At 40.0% G+C, this 22,085-nt stretch overlaps 1 protein-coding gene across 1 annotated transcript in view; it reads left to right on the forward strand.

The window, feature by feature from the left end:
* The first annotated feature begins 698 nt into the window (after positions 1-698).
* The window catches only part of phf21b (PHD finger protein 21B), a 214,022-nt gene continuing 192,635 nt past the window's right edge, over positions 699-22,085 (forward strand). The window contains exons 1-3 of the mRNA XM_070900554.1: positions 699-1,203; positions 1,604-1,636; positions 1,862-1,927. Coding sequence (XP_070756655.1) covers positions 1,150-1,203; positions 1,604-1,636; positions 1,862-1,927 — 153 coding nt within the window. The 5' untranslated portion in view covers positions 699-1,149. The remainder of the gene's footprint in view (positions 1,204-1,603; positions 1,637-1,861; positions 1,928-22,085) is intronic.

Below are 22,085 nucleotides of genomic sequence, written 5' to 3' on the forward strand. Positions count from 1 at the left end.
CAAGCGGAGGACGAGATTAAAATACCGAAGTGTTAATTAAGTTGTTTTTATGCAAATTTCCCCAGCTCTGCTCTGTAAATTTAGATTTGTTACATGGCGATTACTTGAAACAAATTTTGAAAAAAACCTCATTTCATTTCTCATTTTCCTCCCCAAAACGTACTGTACTCACTCCATCAGCTCCAGTCCGCGAAAATTCTCCACCATTGTACAACAAAATCTGTTAACCCAGTAGGTTGATTTACTACAGGAAGAATGAAAAGTGCAACTGATAAACAATCCCTCCCCAAACTAGTTTTGTTTCCTCCCCACACCTACGAACCGAATAAAACTTTAAATGGTTTAAATACAAGTAATTTTACACTACAAAAGATTTGCTGCATTAAGTGCACTTTGGAACAAACTACATCCTCCCACGAATTTAAAAAAAAACAAGCTATTAATTTCAGTTCCTTCTAGTCTTATAATTGTGGATTTATTAAAAAAAAACTTTTGAAATGCTTCAAGCAAAAGTGCAGATTTGGACTTTCAAACAGAAGGATAAGCTTGGGGCGTGCGACTGCTAAAGTTAGTTGTAATTTGTGCAGCTGGTGTAGGATGCCGCCAGTGCGCGTGCGCAGCGCCCTTCTCTGGCCGGGGTCCATTGTTCCATCCGGGTACTCGCTATTAGCATTGGCAGCCGAGGCACAACTTTTCCTCGAGGCAAAGTGAAATCCAGGCGCGCGCTCGTACCCGCTGAATATAGTCCCCGGATTTATTTTTCAAACCGTTACCGGAAAATTAACGGCGGAGGCCCGGCGCTCGGCGGCCTCGCAGATTCCTTGTCGCTGCGGCGGGCGCGCTGAGCGGGGACTGGGCGGGCTCTTCCCCCCTTGTTTTCGGGAGAGTTTTGTAAAAAATGGCGTAAAGTGAGTGATGAGTCCTGTGTCCGTACTAGCAAGAGAGGCAAGAACTTGCTTTGCAGACTGTGTGTACTTGTTCTTTCGATTGTTTATTGCCGGCTTATTTGTTTATTTTTCAAAAACTGTTAAGTTTTTAATTATTGCAGGCGCACTCGTACACATTCGCGCCAGCAAACGCACACACAAACAACTAACTTCATTTCGTTTGGATTCAAAGTGTCTGAAAAAGTGCTTTTGAAGTACAGCCATGGAGATGCAAAGCCTTCAAGAGGCGCTGAAAGTAGAAAACCAGTGTCATCAGGTAAAAAAAATCCCTTTTACCCTTTATGGTCTTCTGAGAGAAAGCGAGAGAGCGAATCAAACCCGTTAATAAGCTCTGCATTTCTTAACGACGCTTTGAATTTAAGATTTATCTAATAGCAATAAGCAGCTCGCGATGTTGTTTGCATCCAAGATCTTTAACTTTGAGACTAGTTTTTGGTGGTGTTCGAGTTCAGAGCAACAAGGATTTGGAGTAATATTGCGGTTGGGTTGTGTGTGTGTGGTGAGGAGATTAGTACGAGACTTGAATATTTATGAGATGCTCGAAACTGACTCAGTGTTTGCGTGCCTCTTTGTTCCTCCCAATCATGATAACTTATATTGCTCTTTGACCTTTTATATATTAAAAAATCATATACAAATATTCTAATTTTTTTTAGAAACTAGTTGCACAGATGAAGCAAGATCCACAGGTAAAATATCTAATTCCTTAAGTATTTTCTTATCCGGTGTGTTCGGGAAGACGAGCAGAAACTTTATCAGTGCAGATCTCATTTGGTAGTCAGCATAGCTGTAGAGTGTGTATATTATAAAGTAACTGTGACACTATTGCATTTCAATGGACAAAGTATCAATTTTCCGCGTATGTCACAAATCGCGGATCTGTCAATTTTTAAAAATGTGTTAAATTTTTCCAGAATGGCGAACTTAAGAAACAGCTCCACGAAAGACAATCCCGAATAACATCACTTAGCGAGAAACAAGTAAGAAATTGGTTTAGTTCCTGACCACGTATTACTGTGTACAGTAGCGATTTAACATTTGCGATGACTTTCACTAAAAGTAACTGTGGGGGAAGGGAGGAGGGATGGGGGTGTGAACAATGAATGTGTAACCTTTCAAGGTAAAACGACCGAGTGACGACTGCTATATACATATAGATTAACTACTAAAGTTAAAATGTTGGTTTGTATTTTGAGATGAGTTTGGTCCCAAATGAAGTGAAGTTGTGGCGTGCGTTTAAGTTGGCAAATTCTGAGGCGTCCATTTTGGATAGGTCGACATATTTTCCAAGTCGAGAAAGAGAATGGAAAAATCTGGCAACTAATTTGCACGTTAAGTTTAGAATACCAATTTCTATCGTCACGTTCGGATCTAATTCTTGCCGCAATGCTGAAATAGTTTATTTATTGTATTTGAGTTGCTGTGCTCTTACTTGCCGTCTCCTTGTTCTGATTTGACGTGTAAGCGATTGATTCGGGGTCAGCACCACTTTCCCTTTTCTTTTCTGTGTAAATTTAATGAGGGGGGTGCTATTGCTCGGGACTTAATTTATTTTGGGAGGGATTTGAAAATATCGAAGTGCGTGAATATTGGTGTCCGAGAACTCCGAAGGCCGACTTTGTATACTTGGAGCAGTTGATGGAGCTTGGCTTCTAGCGGAGAACCCTGATTATTACAATGGAAAAAAATTCAGCACCACGAACAGATGCCATTGAACGCACAGCTTGCTCTGGCTCTGTCCAGCACTAAGCTTCTCAGCTATTTTGTGTATTTTTGCAAAAAGATCACATTTTTATCCTCCCTATTATTGTCCTAAAAGCTTATACATAATTCTCATGAAGCATTTTAAGAGGTTTCAAATCGAGACGCTCAGTATATTGAGTTTTTCTTAACTCCATTGATCTTGTTTCTTTTGGAATGCAGCTTGCAGCACCAAGTTAGCACTGCATCTTAATTTTGTTAGAGATCGAAACGGATTACTCCGTAAGAATAATCGGCGATCTTGCTTGTTGGTTTATAGTTACTGATGTAAAGTATGACTTTCTTTTTTGGGGGTGGGGGCGGGGGCGGTGCGTTGGAGGGAGAAGTAAATCGGCGTATTTTATTATTTATTTATTTCTTTATTTTGCCAGCACATTCAATTTCATAGTGGAAGCTTCCATTTTGTAAGTAAGGGGTGTTGAGTTTTTTTTCCTAACATGGAGAAAACTATGCAATGAAGAAATCGCAATCTGAAGTGGGGAGGGAGGATGGGACCCCATTCATGCTTAACATTACCATTTTGATCGCTTTGATACTTTTTTTTTGGGGGGGGAGCGTTGGAAGGAGGGAGTGCACAGACTACTGGTTATAATCACTATATGTATATCAGATCAGTTTTAATTTACCAAAAATGTCTCCCTCCCCTCAATCGTAGAGGACGGTATTTTTGTTTTTGATCACTCAGCATTTTTTGTATTGTAATTAGAATAAAAATGTGTACCAAAATCTTTGCTTCTACTTTATTCATCATTGATCAAACTTTTATTTAGCTGAAAATAGCGTGGATTTTTTTTTGACCAAGTACTTGTAATAACTCAGGTAACTATTTGGAAAATAAAATGGTGCTTTGTTACATTAAAATGGCATAACATTTCTAATGAACTGTAAAGTGCAAATGAATTGTTTTGCACTTTCCTGCACTTAAAAAAGTGTGAACTTCTCTCTATCAAGGTGCTTACTTCCACTGGAGTATGGTTCTATGCTAACCTGTAGCCTTCCAGTACCTTGCCCAAGTGGACATTCTTCACATGTGAATCCAAACGATAAATATTATCGTTTGATCATGAGAGAGACTTCCCACTCGCACTTGTCCACACATGCACTTTTTCACTAGGAGGCAACACTTGGGTATGGGTGTTCCCTCTCCCTCTGAAATCAGCGTAAATTAGTGATTGATCCAAGGATTGAAAATGGAAATTTCCTTCCTTTATAAACAAAAGGATACAATTCTAAAGCTGCTGCAGGAACAGAGAGACATGAGGGTATATGTGCACAAATCGTTGAAGGTGTTAGGCCAGGTTGAGAAAGCAATTAAAAAAGCATGCGGGATCCTGGGGTTCATAAATAGAGGCATATAGTACAAAAGCAAGGAAGTTATGATGAACCTTTATAAACACTGGTTCAGCCACAACTGGAGTATTGTGTCCAACTCTGCGCACCGCACTTTAGGAAGGATGTGAAGGCTTTCGAGAGGGTGCAGAAAAGATTTACGAGAAAGATTCCAGGGATGAGGGACTTCAGTTACGTGGATAGACTGGAGAAACTGGGGTTCTCCTTTGAGGAGATCTGTTAGATGTGTTCAACATCATGGTGGGTCTAGACAGAATAGATAGAGAGAAACTGTTCTCATTGGCGGAAGAGTCGAGAGCCAGAGGACACAGATTTAAGGTGATAGGCAGAAGGTCCAAAGGCGACATGAGGAAATTGTTTTTTCCGCATTGAATGGTCCTAGGATCTGGAATGCACTGCCTGAAAGGATGGTGGAGACAGACTCAATCGTAGCTTTCAAAAGGGAATTGGATAATTGAAAGAAAAACATTGCAGGGCTATGGAGAAAGGGTGGGGAAGATTGGGACTAGCTGAAGTGCTCTTGCAGAGAGCCGGCACAGGCTCGTTGGGCTGAATGGCCGCCTACTGTGCTGTAATGAATCTATGACTCTGGCTCAATATCATTGTTGTATTTACTCACTGAGCTATTGGGAAGTCTGTGATCTTGGTAGTTTATTTCCACGTGAATAACAAAAGTATTGGACCAGTTTGTGTTGATTTCCATTGTATGCTCAGATCTTGGAAGCAACTTTTCTTTTTGTAATTTGAACTGCGTTTAGGAAAAGAGTCAAAAATGAAATGCTGTAACATTCAGGCTGAATTTTAGAAGATTATTGATGCACTCCGAGCTTCTGGATTTTTCAATGTACTGGCTATAATTGTGACCTTTTGATCCTGTGACTTAACCAGACTTGTTAACTATTATTTCTTGCATCTCTGAAGTGCAACCAAAGGCTTAGCTTTATTTTTAATGTTGTAGATCTGTTGTGCACTATTTAATGTTCATTTTATTTTAAAGTACCATTTGAAATAAATTGTCACTTATCATAGTGTTAGTCATATTCTGAGAGAATGGACTTCAAAAAGTTTAGTACGGCGTTATCCTTATTTCTTCCCTCCTTTTCCAGTGCATAGGGAGGTGAAAACTTTCATTCTGGATTTGAATGTGGATGTTCCATTTCATTTTTTGTAATGTTGGGTTGACAACAGCATATTGTAATCAAGTGTGATGTATTTTGATTCATGTAAAACGATTAGACATAGTCAAATGAAAAAAAAGTTAATGAAAAAGAAAATTCCTGTAAAGAGTGTGGTTTCAATCAAGGGTACTTTATAAGAAAATTAATTCATTGCATTATGTTGCTGAAGGAAATCAACTTTTGCATATGAATATAACTGATATAAAAAATAAATCGCCCGCCTCCCCCCTCCATTCTGTGTTGTAATTCTGTAGTATTGTAACGCAATAGAAATGTAACATTTTTAAGTAGTCCATTGTATTGATTAAAATCAAATTATGAATCTGCATAGATCTACAGTATCTGGCTTGCTGCAGTTATGTCTCTATCAAAAGAAGGCAGGAAATTTGTTTTTATAAATAAGCTGCTAAATTTCTATTTTGCTGAAAGATATAAGGTTTTCTACTCTCCTAAGGACATAAGAAATAGTGAGTGCTTACATATAAAACAGCCTAAAACCATGAAAATCAATGATGTGTAAAATTGAACAAAATTTAAATTAAGGGACCACAAAATGAAAAGAGGTTTGAAGCGGTCAGCAATGAGTAAGGAATCGCTAGCCAAATTATCACAGTTAGGACGCGGCACACGCTATCTCTGCTAATGTGTAAGCAACAAAAAGTCTTTTTGGTGCAAACACTGAAACTAACAAGTAATTATGTGGTGGGGGAAAAAAGGTCCTTTTTTCAGAACCTGTATGCATTTTAACACAAATAGATTATGATGAAGCTGATTTGATACTACTTTGCTGCCTTGCCAGTAAATCAGTGATAATGCAGTCTCTTTTTCTGTGATTTGTTACTTGGGCAACTGATGGGTTTGAAATTATTCACTGCGTGCTTTCAGTGAGCGAATGTTGATAGGAAACCCTTTGCCTGTACGAGGTTGTTTAATATAATTTAATGTAATGAAGCACAGTAATAATGCTTCTTAGTGTCACTTGACTGTTGTTTGAGCAGAACATTATCCTTCACATAACATGATATAATATGCAAAGAGCCCATTTGCTGGTCCAGTGCATTGTGTGCCATGAACAGATTGTATGTGTGTTTGTGTGTAACAGCAACACCGACTTGTGTTGTATCTGTTTTTGGAAATACATTTAAGGGCATGTTATTTCTCCTTTATAAATATTACATTTCATCTTCAATGAAATGCTGCCAGTGTTTACCAATTTTTCATGATTGCAGTTAAGCTAGAGGGCTGTTGTAACCTTTCTTGCAGGATATATTTGCATTTTCCTGTTTACTCATCATCTCATTCTGGCCAGCAGAAGAGAGACAGTTCTGTTTCCATCTTGTATGACACTGTTTCTAATTTTTCTCTTGTTTTAAAAGTTGTTTGATATGCAGTGCGGCTCTTGTAAATGGTAACTAATATTTGTGCTACTTTAAACAGCTAGTACAGATATTGGTATATAACAGTTGATTTTAATTGACTTGGAATTTCTTACTAAACTAAAAAATGGTGTAACGTCATTAATGCTTTGTCCCTTGACATGTTGATTGGTTTTAAAAGTTTCTTGTCATTCATAGGCTTGAAAATAAAAACAAAAGTAGGGGAAATGCGTTTCTTTTGTGTCAGTTTTCGCCCTTCTCTCCATTCTGCAAAGAATCTTAATGGGATATGTTTCACAGGTGTCTGTGACTACCATGCCCACATTGCTGTCCTTCATGTGTATGGTTCTTGCTTAGACATTATTAGGAGGCTTTTTGGTGGAGGATGCATAATAGTTCAGTCTGAACCTATCCTTACCCAATGGATAGTGATTGGAAGTGTAACTCTGACTGAATTATTAGATTTTTCTTTAGCTTGATGGTGTTGAGGCCAATTTTAACCTGGGTAATACCACCTGGTAGAAACCAGCTAACTGCATAGATCAACAATTGAACATGCTATGTTGTTTTTGTGCTGGACTCAAAAAGGCAAGGATACAAAATTATTTAAAAGTAAATGCTGTACTGGTTACTGATTACCATAGTGGACCACTAGTACTACTTTCAGCATTTTTATTTAAATAGCTTTAAGCTTGACTTTTGCATATTCTCTGCACCTCCTCAGTTTTACTACTGCTGTCATTTGATTATTGTTCTGAAAGTTAAAAGGTACTCAAAAGTTAAAATCTAGATTTTTTTTTTTTAAAAAGCATCTTTTTATTTCTGTAGCTCTCCCTGTCTTTGGAAATGTTCTTGCAGTATGAGATCTTACCCTCCTTAGTTTTTTCTGTATCAGCTGCTTATTTTTTTTTGTAAAGTAGTAATTTCCAGCATGTCATAAAATTGCTGAAGCAGCGTAGTTCTGGCTGTAACCTTTGACAGTAACAATGTGGAGAAATGTAATGTAAAACATGCCTTGAAAAAGCACTAGTATTCTAACAAACTGCAATGGGTTGCAGCCAAAATAGTGGGTAATTATAATAAAACTGATTTAATTAATTATACAATTATGGAAAATATATTTGTGTGTGTATGACAAATGAGTAATACCAATGGATTTTCCATAATAATTGTTTCTCAATTAATGGAAGACTGATCTGATTTAACCATTTAATATGGCTAGTTTATCCAGCACCAGCATGAGGTGAAAATAAATGGCAATGGGAAATTGTGTAACTCCAGCTAACATCAAACTTTTTTTATTTTTGACAGATATACTTGAAGGACAGAAGTTGATTTAAAAATGTGCTAGATAATTTTAAATGAGCATTCTGGATGAAGTTAACCGTATGTAGCTGTGGCTATTTTTTAAGTCCATACATTCCTAGTGTGAGATAATTCAGGGCAATGGTTGTTTGAATTCATTGTAGTTAGGTTAAAGATGATCACAATTTGTAATCATGTGCTTTACATTCAAAGTTTTAGTCTACCTTTTACAATTGAGTCTTCTGTTCGGTTCAACCATGTGTCAATGTCTTTAAGAAGTATAAGCAATGGTTTTTTTCTACAATATCACTTTTTAAAAGTTTTTAAAAAGTCTAAAGATACTGTGACCCTGAAATTGGTGGGCTTTAACGCTCACTGCTGCCGAGTTTTGCCACCAGTCTCTCCTCTATGCCAGTTTCCACTCAGACTGTAGCCGGTGGGAGGGGAGTACCGCCGGGAACCGCCCCCTAATGGCCTCTGGCAGCCAAGTAGCGCAAGTGTTCTCCTGCCCACCGAGCTGCCAGTTTGGTGCGGGCGGGAGTCGATGGCAGCAGGGGGAAAGACCGCTGCGTGGAGGCAGGTCTAACCCCAACGGTAAGTATGAAGACCTACAAAAAAAGGTTAGTGAACTTTTTTTAATGTTTTTTTTTACAGCATCTTACCTGTATGGGCTCCCCTGAAGGTCTTCTGGTGTTTTTTTGGGGGGATGATTTTCATTTTCAGGTCTTCCACCCACCCTGGGCCTGACTCCATCCTGGGCAGCAATTGCATTTGCTGCCGAGATTGAGAGCTCCTGCCCGCTGCCGCACAGATTGACGGCATAAGCCATTATTTGGTGGCCGGGTGGTACTGCCACCTCTTAGAGGCATCTTCCTGGCAAAGTACCGCCCGATCTCTCAACAGTCCTTTGGGCGGGCCTTGGCCTTCATCAGTTTCGAGCCCTGTGTTTTTTTAATGGGCAAAATATCATTTTACTTTAAAAATTCTCACTATTAACTACTTCTAAATGCAATTTTAATGGCAATGGTAAGTTCCTATTTTGCTACTGCACGACAGGTATTTACTTGCAGGACTTGTACTCTGTTATATAGGAGAGTGTTCAGATTATATCAAAATGGAGAAATTCTAAATTCCATTGTCAACTTTTATATTTTTGAACAAGCACTTTTGAAATAGGAAAGGAACATTTTCATACTGAAGCCATAAAAGTCTCCCCCCCCCCCCCCCCCCCACCCCCAATCCAATGGGTGTTTCCTGCTGCCAGATCAGATGCAAGTTATGTATATTTTTTTGACTGTCGCCTGCCAACATGTATCTGAGCTGTCGTGGTTTCATATTGTACAGATGTTACTTGAGTTCTTTGAGAATATTAGAAATTTGGCACTGTTTGGAAGACCAGATTTTAAATTGTTGTTTTCCCTTAGGCCGTGCTTTTTAAAAAAAAATGTTTGAAATGTGAGTGCCACTGGCAAGGAAGACTGGCATTGATTGCACATCCCAATTTATTGGCATGAGTGGTTTGTTACAACTGCGTAGCTTTGTTAGGCTACTTCAGAGGGTAGTTGAAAGTTAACTATGTTGGTGAGAGACTGGAGTCGCGTATATGCCAGACCGGGTAAGGATTAGTGAACCAGTTGTGGTTTTACAATCTGACAGCTTCATGGTCACTTACTGATGCTAACTTTTTATTTCCAGATTTTTAAAAACTGAATTCAAATTCTCAAACTGTCATGGAGGAATTTGAAATCATGCTCTTTGGATTATTAGTCCAAGCCTCTGGATTACTAGTTCAGTAACCTAGCTGCTACCATACCGTAAATTTGTTTGCGTTATCTCATTGATGAATACCTTAGAAACTGTATGCATGTACTTAACAAAAGAGTTTCACAATTCCAAGATGCAAGAAGTGAGTGGTGAACTGCCACCCTCTTCCCAACAAACAAACGGCTTGTCTTGGGGCCTTTTCCTTCTTCTTCTAGGGAGAAGCCTGAATTGCTGTCAGTTGGTGAAGTGATAACTAAAGTATTAAAATTTCAACTTACTTCTAGATTAAAATAACTATCTTGTTTTTCATCCTTCTTTTGATTAAGGGACATAGCAATATCATCAAGCTTATGATATTCCTCCCCCCGCCGCCCCACCAGCCAACAGTCCACTCACTTGAAGTACATCATTGACTCCACCAAACCTCTGCACTTGCTTTGACTGACATGGTGCCAGTGATCATACATTGTTATCTTTATCATATATTGCTTGTTTAGTGCACATTATTTATTTTTCACGTAAAATACAAGAACAGTACATAATCACTTGGTTTTTGAAATTGTTGAGATGCTGGATGTCATTAGTGTAGCTTTTTTGCCATCTATGAAAAGGTAGGTATCTAGCATGCCAAGGTTCAACATGCATACAGAAGTTCGAATATGTGATACATGACCAGATGTGAGTATATTTTTAGCTTTTATCTAGTATGTGCTGCAGGTGGGTAAATCAGAAAGCATGTTAAGAACAGAATTCCATATAAATTAAGATGTTTTATTCTAGCCTCACTATGTAAATTACTGTTAACAGCACCAACTTTTATTTTTCCCTCTGTTGCAATAGTTTGGTGCAACACCTACATAGTTTGATGAGAGAATAATCTTCTGCTAAACTGAAGGACAGACAGTAGGAAAAAGTTTGAAGATGGACAATCGGGGGTTTCTTTTTTCAGAGACCTGAAACTGTCTTTTGTTTTAAAAATACCCAATAATCTTTCTCGCTCTTAAGTGCACTGGCTCTTGCTCTGTTATGGTTCCACAAGTGCCCACTGTCTTTCAGTTCCTTTCTTCAGTGATCATTCTTCATGTGTGAACTAAGACAGTGAGTACCTGTAGGGTATTTGATCGTTGAGGGCACAACATCTGAGCCAACTTGTGTTCACTCAGTGTTAATTGATCTCAGGTGGGACAGCAGTTAGGTTGCTATACTTGGGCTCAACCTCCCTTGGGTGGAGAAAGGGGAAAATATCATTGTGGCTTCCAGTCAGTGATCACTTTTAGAATGTGTGTGTGGATATCTGGTGGGAATAGGGGTAGAATCGTATACCAACACTCATTATCTAGGCCAGCACGCAAAGAATGTTAGGTTGCTGGTGCCTTAGGCGCTGTAACCCTGTAGTGTCCGAGCCTTCAGAAGTGGAGGGGGAAATTAAAAGGGAGAAAATTAGCAAAAATAAAAATGCGCTTCCCAGTAGAATGAATAAATAGTAATCAGGACTGGGACCCCTGGCTGATTTGTGTCTTTCTCTTTTGCTGCTTCGTCGAATGGCACCAAAGGAAATTTGTACTGCACTTTCTGCCCTGACTGAGCTCAGGTAATGGAACACAGACTGAGAATTGAACCTTTTAGTGTTTATGACTTGGTATCACACCAAAGGGTGTACTTATCAATTAAATTAATGGGGGGGTGGGGGGGACGGGGGGAAATGGGTTTGGGCAACCTTAATTATACATAGTGACAAAGAAATTATAACAGAAACAGGCCATTCAGCCAAACAGTCTATATTTGTGCTTCTTCACATGAGGAGTAGTTGCAATTTCATGAATCTGCCTTGTTCCCTATCTGTTCATGCCCTTTTCCTTCAATCACCCACCTAACGTATTCTTAAAAGTTGTCATGGTCTCTGCTTTACCAACTCTGCTGTTTAATTTCACAGTCTCAACATCCTATATTTTTTTTTAAAGTTGCTCCTGCTCCCTGTCCTAAACCTTTTACATTTATTCTGTCTTTTTCTATCTGCTCTGTCCTATCCCTTCATAATTTTAGACACATATGAAATCACACCATAATCTTCATCTGTTCTAACAAACATAGACACCATTTTTGAAGTTGTCTTTATATTTGTGTTACCTCACATCAGTTAACATCTGAGTGAATCTGCATTGCATCAATATCCTTCCTATTGTGTGGAGCACAAAACTGTACACATTGCTCCAACTGACTTTTATATTCTATACATCTTCCCAAAAAAACAATATTTAGTAGCTTTTTTATGGCTTTATCCACTTTGAGGTGCTGCTTTTAATGTCTAAGGAGTCTGAACCTCTTTCCCCTTCCATCCAATCCCTATGCTCTTCCACATCAACCATTCTGTCCCGCACCCGCCCTCTCCATTCCCATTCAAAGTATCAATGCTACTTTTGTTTTTTTAACCAAAATATACCACCTCGCATTTGTACATCCCTGTCTGGCGTAAAAATAAAAAAGGGAAGGTGGCTCAACCGTGGCTATCAAGGGAAATCAGGGATAGTATTAAAGCCAAGGAAGTGGCATACAAATTGGCCAGAAATAGCAGTGAACCTGGGGACTGGGAGAAATTTAGAACTCAGCAGAGGAGGACAAAGGGTTTGATTAGGGCAGGGAAAATAGAGTACGAGAGGAAGCTTGCAGGGAACATTAAGACGGACTGCAAAAGTTTCTATAGATATGTAAAGAGAAAAAGGTTAGTAAAGACAAACGTAGGTCCCCTGCAGTCAGCATCAGGAGAAGTCATAATGGGGAACAAAGAAATGGCGGACCAATTGAGCAAGTACTTTGGTTCGGTATTCACTAAGGAGGATACAAACAACCTTCCGGATATAAAAGGGGTCAGAGGGTCTAGTAAGAAGGAGGAACTGAGGGAAATCCTTATTAGTCGGGAAATTGTGTTGGGGAAATTGATGGGATTGAAGGCCGATAAATCCCCAGGGTCTGATGGACTGCATCCCAGAGTACTTAAGGAGGTGGCCTTGGAAATAGCGGATGCATTGACAGTCATTTTCCAACATTCCATTGACTCTGGATCAGTTCCTATGGAGTGGAGGGTAGCCAATGTAACCCCACTTTTTAAAAAAGGAGGGAGAGAGAAAACAGGGAATTATAGACCGGTCAGCCTGACATCAGTAGTGGGTAAAATGATGGAATCAATTATTAAGGATGTCATAGCAGCGCATTTGGAAAGAGGTGACATGATAGGTCCAAGTCAGCATGGATTTGTGAAAAGGAAATCATGCTTGACAAATCTTCTGGAATTTTTTGAGGATGTTTCCAGTGGAGTGGACGAGGGAGAACCAGTTGATGTGGTATATTTGGACTTTCAGAAGGCTTTTGACAAGGTCCCACACAAGAGATTAATGTGCAAAGTTAAAGCACATGGGATTGGGGGTAGTGTGCTGACATGGATTGAGAACTGGTTGTCAGACAGGAAGCAAAGAGTAGGAGTAAATGGGTACTTTTCAGAATGGCAGGCAGTGACTAGTGGGGTACCGCAAGGTTCTGTGCTGGGGCCCCAGCTGTTTACATTGTACATTAATGATTTGGACGAGGAGATTAAATGTAGTATCTCCAAATTTGCGGATGACACTAAGTTGGGTGGCAGTGTGAGCTGCAAGGAGAATGCTATGAGGCTGCAAAGTGACTTGGATAGGTTCGGTGAGTGGGCAAATGCATAGCAGATGAAGTATAATGTGGATAAATGTGAGGTTATCCACTTTGGTGGTAAAAACAGAGAGACAGACTATTATCTGAATGGTGACAGATTAGGAAAAAGGGAGGTGCAACGAGACCTGGGTGTCATGGTACATCAGTCATTGAAGGTTGGCATGCAGGTACAGCAGGCAGTTAAGAAAGCAAATGGCATGTTGGCCTTTATAGCGAGGGGATTTGAGTACAGGGGCAGGGAGGTGTTGCTACAGTTGTACAGGGCCTTGGTGAGGCCACACCTGGAGTATTGTGTACAGTTTTGGTCTCCTAACTTGAGGAAGGACATTCTTGCTATTGAGGGAGTGCAGCGAAGGTTCACCAGACTGATTCCCGGGATGGCGGGACTGACATATCAAGAAAGACTGGATCAACTGGGCTTGTATTCACTGGAGTTCAGAAGAATGAGAGAGGATCTCGTAGAAACGTTTAAAATTCTGACGGGTTTAGACAGGTTAGATGCAGGAAGAATGTTCCCAATGTTGGGGAAGTCCAGAACCAGGGGTCACAGTCTAAGGATAAGGGGTAAGCCATTTAGGACCGAGATGAGGAGAAACTTCTTCACCCAGAGAGTGGTGAACTTGTGGAATTCTCTACCACAGAAAGTTGTTGAGGCCAATTCACTAAATATATTCAAAAAGGAGTTAGATGTAGTCCTTACTACTAGGGGGATCAAGGGGTATGGCGAGAAAGCAGGAATGGGGTACTGAGGTTGCATGTTCAGCCATGAACTCATTGAATGGCGGTGCAGACTCGAAGGGCCTAATGGCCTACTCCTGCACCTATTTTCTATGTTTCTATATTTACTGACATTGAACATTTTAAACGGGTCAAACCTCTAGGTGTGAGCATGTTGAGTTAAATCCAAATTTGAGTTTGTAACTTTGTAGGTTCCTTGAATCAACAGACATCTGTTTGGAAATACATTTTGGTTAGTGCTGTTTCAGGCTATTTAATATTTGCACTTAACTTAAGTGTCTGGGTCGAAGTAAAATAAGCTTGGAAAAATCAGCATCCACAGTATTTTGCTTTTGGAAAAAATCATATTTGGAAACTGCTTTGAGTTAAGCTCTACAAATTTGTGCATCCATGATGGCAGTCGACAAATTCATGATAATGGCAATAAACTGGGAATTCATTGCAATCTTCAGTAGTTTTTGGTTGAACCCTAGTCTTAAAATAAAGTTGTTTTTTGAGGGCTTGCTGATGGCTCATTGGTAAATGTGCAACTTTGTTGGCCACTGAGGCACACAGGCCTGCAAGCTGCCAGGTTTAATTCACAATCTCTATTCAGCCTCGGTGGCCTGGGACTAGGGAAAGTTTATTAAAAAAAATGGCCAGTTGCTTCTCCTTGTTGCAATCCCTCCACCACTGAAAGTGAAAGGTTAGTGAGAAGATCAGCGGTGTTGACCACCATGAATGATGGTCCAAGTCTCAGCTCAAAAACAGAGACTGGCCACTGATACAAAACACTAAAGAGCCTCTGTCTGTGAAACCTTAGCCCAGCACGAGCTGCTACTTTTAGGAGCGGTGAGGGAAGAGTTTCTGTTTGAAGTTAACAATACTTTATCACCATAATCTGACATTGTTGCAAGAATGGTGTTTCTTTGCCGAACTTCAAAACCCAGATGGTAGTCCATGTCTGGGCCTATAAGGTGTTACTTTACTTTCGAATAAGTCAGTCATTTGGAGTTGGTTTTGCTTAGCTGTTTATGTACATTGGAGTTGGTGAGGACTCCAATCACTCACTCAGTGGATTCTAATTATGAATACACCGACTGAAATCAAATAAGCAGTCTTTAAAAAGAGTCAAGTCTGGCAGCTTTGTTTAATGGTCTTTAATGAACTTCTTGAGCAGCTTGTATCATAGCAACACATTTTATTACATGGCAGTCTAGGAGAACCAATTTGCAGATAGAGCTTTGCCACAGTCGTTTATTTTCCCATCTTTGCACATTTTTCTTTGCATCTCAACTCGAGAATACACAAACTACTTTGACATTTTTACCAATAAATCTTGATTTGGTTAAAGTGTAACCCTTTGTTCCTGTGGCATAAGAATCAACTAATTTAGATGTAAAGTTAAGAAGCTAATTTTTTATTTTGCTTCCTGGATTGTCTCGTATATGATGAAAATTGCATTAAGAATTCGCCAATAATCCTGCTTGACCTTTTATACTTTAAAATTAATTCCAGTTGCATATTTTCAAGTTTAAAACTTAAACCGTATTTATGGGTTATGTAAAAATGTTTTATTCTGCGTGTATTGTTTTTGCATAAAATGAGTAGCCTTGTTCGAAAAGGCTACAGTGATGCCTAGTATGGAAAGTGAAGGTAGACAGGGTGCTTTTCTGGGTTTAGGTTAAGGCATTTTGGTGGGTGGAGTTCAATGGGTTTTACTCTGTCCTTTGGTACACCTGATGTGGGAGTATTTGATGTTGACACTGAGCTCAAAGTGGAAGTACAGCATTTTTAAAAAAAAATGTACGTTACCAAAACTTTAATGAAAAGAAATGTTAAAAATCTTAGCAAAATTAGTAAGATTGACATTAAACCTAAACTATACAGGGTATTTGCTATATGGCACATTTTGAGTATTTCATTTAGGCCACGCATCCCTTTTTATTTTTGCTACAATGTTGCTCAATAAAGTTAAATCTTAAAATGGATTAATGTTTCAGCAATACGTTATTTTTTGTGATTGTGTTTGTATTGTGTTCTAGGAATAGTTCATATGATTATCAACAAAGATGTTTAATGAAAGATTTTTCAATAATGTCAACCTATTATAAATGTGGAATTAATCATTTAAAAATGAAAACTTTTATTTTAGCAATATCTAAATTTCATCATTCTTGAACATTTGCAAGCTGTAAGCCATAATTCCGGCACAAAATGTTTAGGCTCTACAACAGCAGAATATGTTGTGTTGAGTGGCAGAATGAAAGTGTTCTGACTTCTTTCACTCCCTATCTCAGACAAAGTGAGCGTCAACCAAGCCAGGAGTGGGTGGAAAAATATGAAGGCATCTTCTTGGTGCCCAGCTTAAGACTGGCATTGTTGAGGGACAAGATGAATGGTCAAGCTGCATTTCCTATGCCTATCCTCTCCGCTAGAGAATTAACTGGCCAGGCAAGTCTAAACTCAAGAGAAAATTTAAAATGGGGGTGAAGGTTGGAGGAAATGTTTAATTCATATAATCATGCAGTCAAATCATTAAACATGAAAAAGCACATTGTTATATACTTTGAATAAAAAATTAGTATTGGTATTATTGATCCTTCATGAGATCCACCCAACAATAAAGAAAACTATTTTCCCCATCCTCTTTCTACTTTGCTTTTTGTAGCACCAATGTTAACTATCTAATTATTGGTCCTTTATTTTATAATCTCTAAATTGTAATTATTTGGAACAAAAAACAATAAGGGAAGGCCACAATGCAAAATACCGCAAATGCTGGAAATCTGTATTTAAAAACAGCAAATGCTGAACTCCACCCACCAAAATGCCTTAACCTAAACCCAGAAAAGCACTGAGTAAGTCAGGCAGCATCTGTGGAGAGACTATTATAGCTGCCATATAAAAAAAACAAGCAGCATATTCCTTTATTTGTTGAAGTCCAAGCTGATCTTTCAATAACAGTTTCTCTTTAATTGTTGAGAAGCTTCTGGATCAAGTTTCCACTTTTGAAATTAAAAAAAATATTGTTTAGCTCTCCGTGTTTTTCAATAGTGAGTGAGCTATCCGTAAAATTGGAATGTCCCACGTTCGACCCTCAGACTGTGCTGATTTATCTAAGGGTGTTAAAATGACCCTCACTGCTCCTCGGTTGGGTAGGGGAAATTAGTCGAGTTGCTCAATACCTAGAGAATCATAGAAACTTACAGCACAGAAGGTGGTCATTCGACCTGTCGTGCCCATGCTGGCTCTTTGAAAGAGCAGTCGTGCTTAGTCCCACATCCCTGCTTTTTGTCCGTAACCCTGTAAGTTCCTTATCCTCAAATATCTGTCCAACTCCCTTTTTAAAAATTATTTATGGAATCAGCTTCCACCACCTTCCAGATGCCTGTCCAAATGAAAGTTTATTTTGTTCTTGATAATGGCAATAACTTCCCCACCACCGATGTTATGCTGACTGACCTGTAGTTTCCTGGTTTATTCCTCTCCACTTTCTTGAATTGTGGTACAGGTATAAAATTAGTGACCCTCCAGTCCTCCAGCACTACTATATCCAAGGAGGATTGAAAAGTTGTTACCACTGCCTCTGCTATTTCTACCTTTGCTTCTTTCAGCAACCTAGATGAATTTCATCTGGACCAGGTGGCTTACCAACTTTCAGTAATACTAATCTTTTTAGTGTGTCTTCTCTGTCTATTATTATCCTGTTCAAACTTCCCTCTCAATGGGCCCAAGTTTCCACATGATTTGCGCCTGATTTTTAGGAGCAACTGGTGGAGAACGGACTATCTTAGAAATCGCAATTCTCCACATTTTTGTTTCTGCAGTTCTGGTCAGCTAGAACAGTTCTACTTTGGAACAGAATTTTTTCTTCAAAAGGGGGCGTGTCTGGCCACTGACGCCTGATTTCAAAGTTTCCACAGTGAAAACGTACTCCAAACTAAGTTAGAATGGAGCAAGTAAAGATTTTTGTAGAACTGAAAAAACCTGTTCTACACACTAAAAAATCAGGCGCAGGTTACAAATTAGGCGTCCAGAACGAGGTGGCGGGGGAGGGGGGGAAGGGAAGTCATTAAATTCTACAATAAATCCTTATTTATACTTCTACAAATATTATACAAATAAATCCAACCTGAATAAACATTTATAAGCAAAGAAAAGATTAAATAAACCATCTTCCTACCTGTGTGAAAGTGCTTCAGGCACAGAGAATGCTGCAGTCAGCCTGAGGCGCCCGTTCTTCCCGCGGGGGGGGGAGGAGGCGCCCGTTCTTCCGGCGGGGGGGAGGGGAGGCGCCCGTTCTTCCGGCGGGGGGGGGGGGGGGAGGAGGCGCCCGTTCTTCCCGCGGGGGAGGGGGGAAGGAGACAGTGAGAAGGCTGCAAGTGCTGATGTGCTGATGGCAATGTGCTTTTATTAAAAAAAATGTTCAAAAATTAAACAGCTACAAAGAACTACAAAAATGGGCAAGTGCCAATGTTTCCTTCACACTGAGCATGCGCGAACGCTCCAACGCGCACGCGCAGCGTTGCCGGCAGGAAAAAAACTAATTTAAATAGTACCCGCCCCCTCCCACTTACAAAATCGGCGTGCGTGTAGGCTCCGCCCCCCTGGGCGCCGCGCCAGGCAGACGAGCTGCAGAACGCTCCAGAATCGCGATTTTTTTTTTAGGCGCCGTTTTAGGTGCGAAAAACGGGCACCCAGCTCGGAGGGGCGCCTGTTTTTTATCGTGTGGAAACTTGGGCCCTTTGTGTTACTAATGCTAGAAGTGTGCATGTGTGCCTGATTAATGAAGACACAATTGGGCTTGACTGTGAAGCTATCTGTTTGAACTGGCTGGTGCTTATTGTTGAGGCTCACATGTAAGTAATGGGCTTTGAAGTAAAATAACGCAGGGTTCCTGGCACATTTGGAGCCATCCATCAGCAAGGAATCAGTTCTCCAGGAGCTGGTGATGGCACATTTTATCACGGATATTTTGAGCTCGAGTTGCAATGTGCAAGAACGTGCACCAGGTGGTTAGTTCCCCTTGTGATTGTGCCATCAAGTTACACCTTCAGGTGGCATTGATGCACGCCTGGGAGCAGTTCTTCAACTGAACTAATGATCATGGAGAGTGTGTGGCATGAAGAGATCATGAAGAAACAATAAGAAAATGACTCCTGTTAAACAAAACCATTTTGGATGTTGACATCACCATTTGTAGCCACTAATGCTTAGTGTTCTGAGCTGTTGCCAGTAGGGGGTAGTGACACCTTTAGCCATTTACTTGCTGTTTGATTGCTGCCCCTTTATTTACGTGCCAAGAAACAACACACGAGCACAGAAGGAGCCCATTCTATTTGTGTTGGCCTGATTTTGAGCAATATTAAACCAATACTAATGCCTCGAAGTCTCTCCAGAGCCTTATATCTTCATCCTCTTTAAATATTTATCCAGTTTTTCCTTAAAAGATGCTATGATTGCTGCTTCAACCGCTCCCTGTGACAAAGCATTCCATGCTCCAATAATCCTCTGTAAAGAAGTTTCACCCAACCTCTCCTCCATCATAGTGACAATTTTTATCATAATTTTAAAAAGCTCTATTAAATTTCCTCTTCAACGTCCCTACTTCAAGAGAAATAGTTGGTATCTCCAGTATGTCCTCATAATTATCATTTCCCATTCCTGGCATTGTCCTGTCACCGCCCCTTGACATTCAATGGCATTACCATTGCCAAATTCCCCCACCATCAACACCTTGGGAGCCATTGACCAGAAGCTTTACTGGACCATCCACATAAATACTGTGGCAACAAGAGCAGGTCAGAGGCTGGGTATTTATTTCTCACCTCCTGACTTCCCAAAGCCTTTCCACCATCTACAAGGCACCAGTCAGGAGTATGATGGAATACTCTCCACCTGGAATACTGGATGAGTGCAGCTCCAACACACTCAAGAAGCTCGTCGCCATCCAGGACAAAGCAGCCCACTTGATTGGCGCCCCATCCACCTTCTTAAACATTCACTTCCTCCAACACCGATGTACCGTGGCTGCAGTGTGTACCATCCAAAAGATGCACTGAAGCAATTCGCCAAGACTACTTCGGCAGCACCTCCCAAACCTGCAACCTCTAGCACCTAGAAGGACAAGGGCAGCAGGCGCATGGAAACACCACCAGCTTCACTTTCCCCTCCAAGTCACACACCATCCTGACTTGTAAGTACATCGCCATTCCTTCATTGTCGCTGGGTCAAAATCTCGGAACTCCCTCCCTAACAGCACTGTGGGATGAGAGTACCTTCACTACACGGGATAGGCAATAAATGCTGGCCTTGCCAGTGTCACCCACATCCAATGAACGAATAACATTTTAAAAAAAATTTACATTGCACACATTCTATGCCTTTTAAGTCCTTTCTATTACGGACAGGCAAAACTATACATACTTTTAATTGTGGCCCAACCAATGTCTTGTCCCTGTGCTCTATGCCCTTATTTATAAACTCAAATTATGGTGTTTTTTTAATGGCTTTATTCATACAATACAGAAGGAGGCCATTCGGAAGCACTTGCGCTTTCAAGATATGAACTATGAATAATAACCCTAGATCTCTCTTCATCCACATCCTTAAGCATTTTTCGATTGAGCGTATACTCTCATTCCAGGCATTTCATCCCAAAATATGTTACCGTTCACTTTTTCACATTAAGTTGCATCTGCCATCTGCTTGCCACTTTTGTTGATCTTTCTATGTTCTCCGCAGTACTCCTTGTTGTTTACCAAACCTCCTACTTTTGTGATCCATAAATTTCAAGATTGTGTTCCAGAAGTCAAAATCATCTACATACCGAGAACCAAAGTGGATCCAGCATTGACTCTTGGGTTACATCACTTCCAAACCTTCCACAATCTGAGTAATACCTATTTACCCTAATGTTTCCTGTCCATCAACCAATTTTCTAACCATGTTGGTACATTTTCTATGGCTCCATACACCTGAATTTTTCAACTAAGCACCTTGTGAAACACCTTATTGATCGCTACCAGAAAATGCATATGCATTACATCTGCTGTATTCTCTTTATCCAGTGGGTCATTTCTTCAAAAATAAACACTTAAATTGGTCAAACATGATGAATCATAGAGTCATTATGGAACAGAAGAGGCCATTCGGCCCATCGAGTCGACTAAGAAATACAGGCTGGCTGTCCTTGCATTTCTAAATACTTACTATTTTTAGCTCAAATTATGGAATTGGGCCACAATAAAATTAGAAAAATTGACCTATAGTTACCAGATTTAATTTTCTTGAACAAAAACATTACATTATGCCACCATGGGCTGTATGTGAATATATATATAAAAGATGTAAAATACTCAATATTTCATTAGAAAGTGTGAGGAGGGACTTGAAAGAAAATTGAAAGTAAATTAATGTGCACAGTACAAGACCTCTGAACTTCATGGAACCTGTCAAAGATTTCAAAACTTGTACAGTATAAACTTTCTAAAAAATAATTTTAATGCCGTTTTGAAAGCCTTTTATTTTGTCTCCAGTCTTGTGCCAACGGTAGGTAGCTAAAGGAAACCTGCTCTAGCGATTTCGCCAGTGTCGATCTAAGACAGCCACCAGGGGCACACAAAACTGGGGTGGAAGGGGGGGGCGGGGGAGCGGAGCGCCAGTGTTAACCCTGTGTCCTGATTCACCATAGCTTTGGTTCAGTATGCTGATATTCCAACATGTGGTCCCATTTTACTGTTTGGCACAGCACTGAATTAAAGAAAAAATGAATTGTTGGGTTAAGTATTTACTTATAAAACAAAGCAAAACACCACAGATGCTGGAACTCTGAAATAAACACACAATGCTGGAAAGACTCAGCAGGTCAGGCAACATCCCTGGAGAAAGGAGTAGGGTAGCCGTTTCAGCTCTCTGACTTTCCTTCAGAACCCAAAGTATTTAACTTGCTGGCTCAAAAAGGAATGTGTACTTGGCAGACATATTTT

This window comes from Pristiophorus japonicus, chromosome 15 (genome assembly GCF_044704955.1).
Source record: "Pristiophorus japonicus isolate sPriJap1 chromosome 15, sPriJap1.hap1, whole genome shotgun sequence".
Classification (NCBI taxonomy): domain Eukaryota; kingdom Metazoa; phylum Chordata; class Chondrichthyes; family Pristiophoridae; genus Pristiophorus; species Pristiophorus japonicus.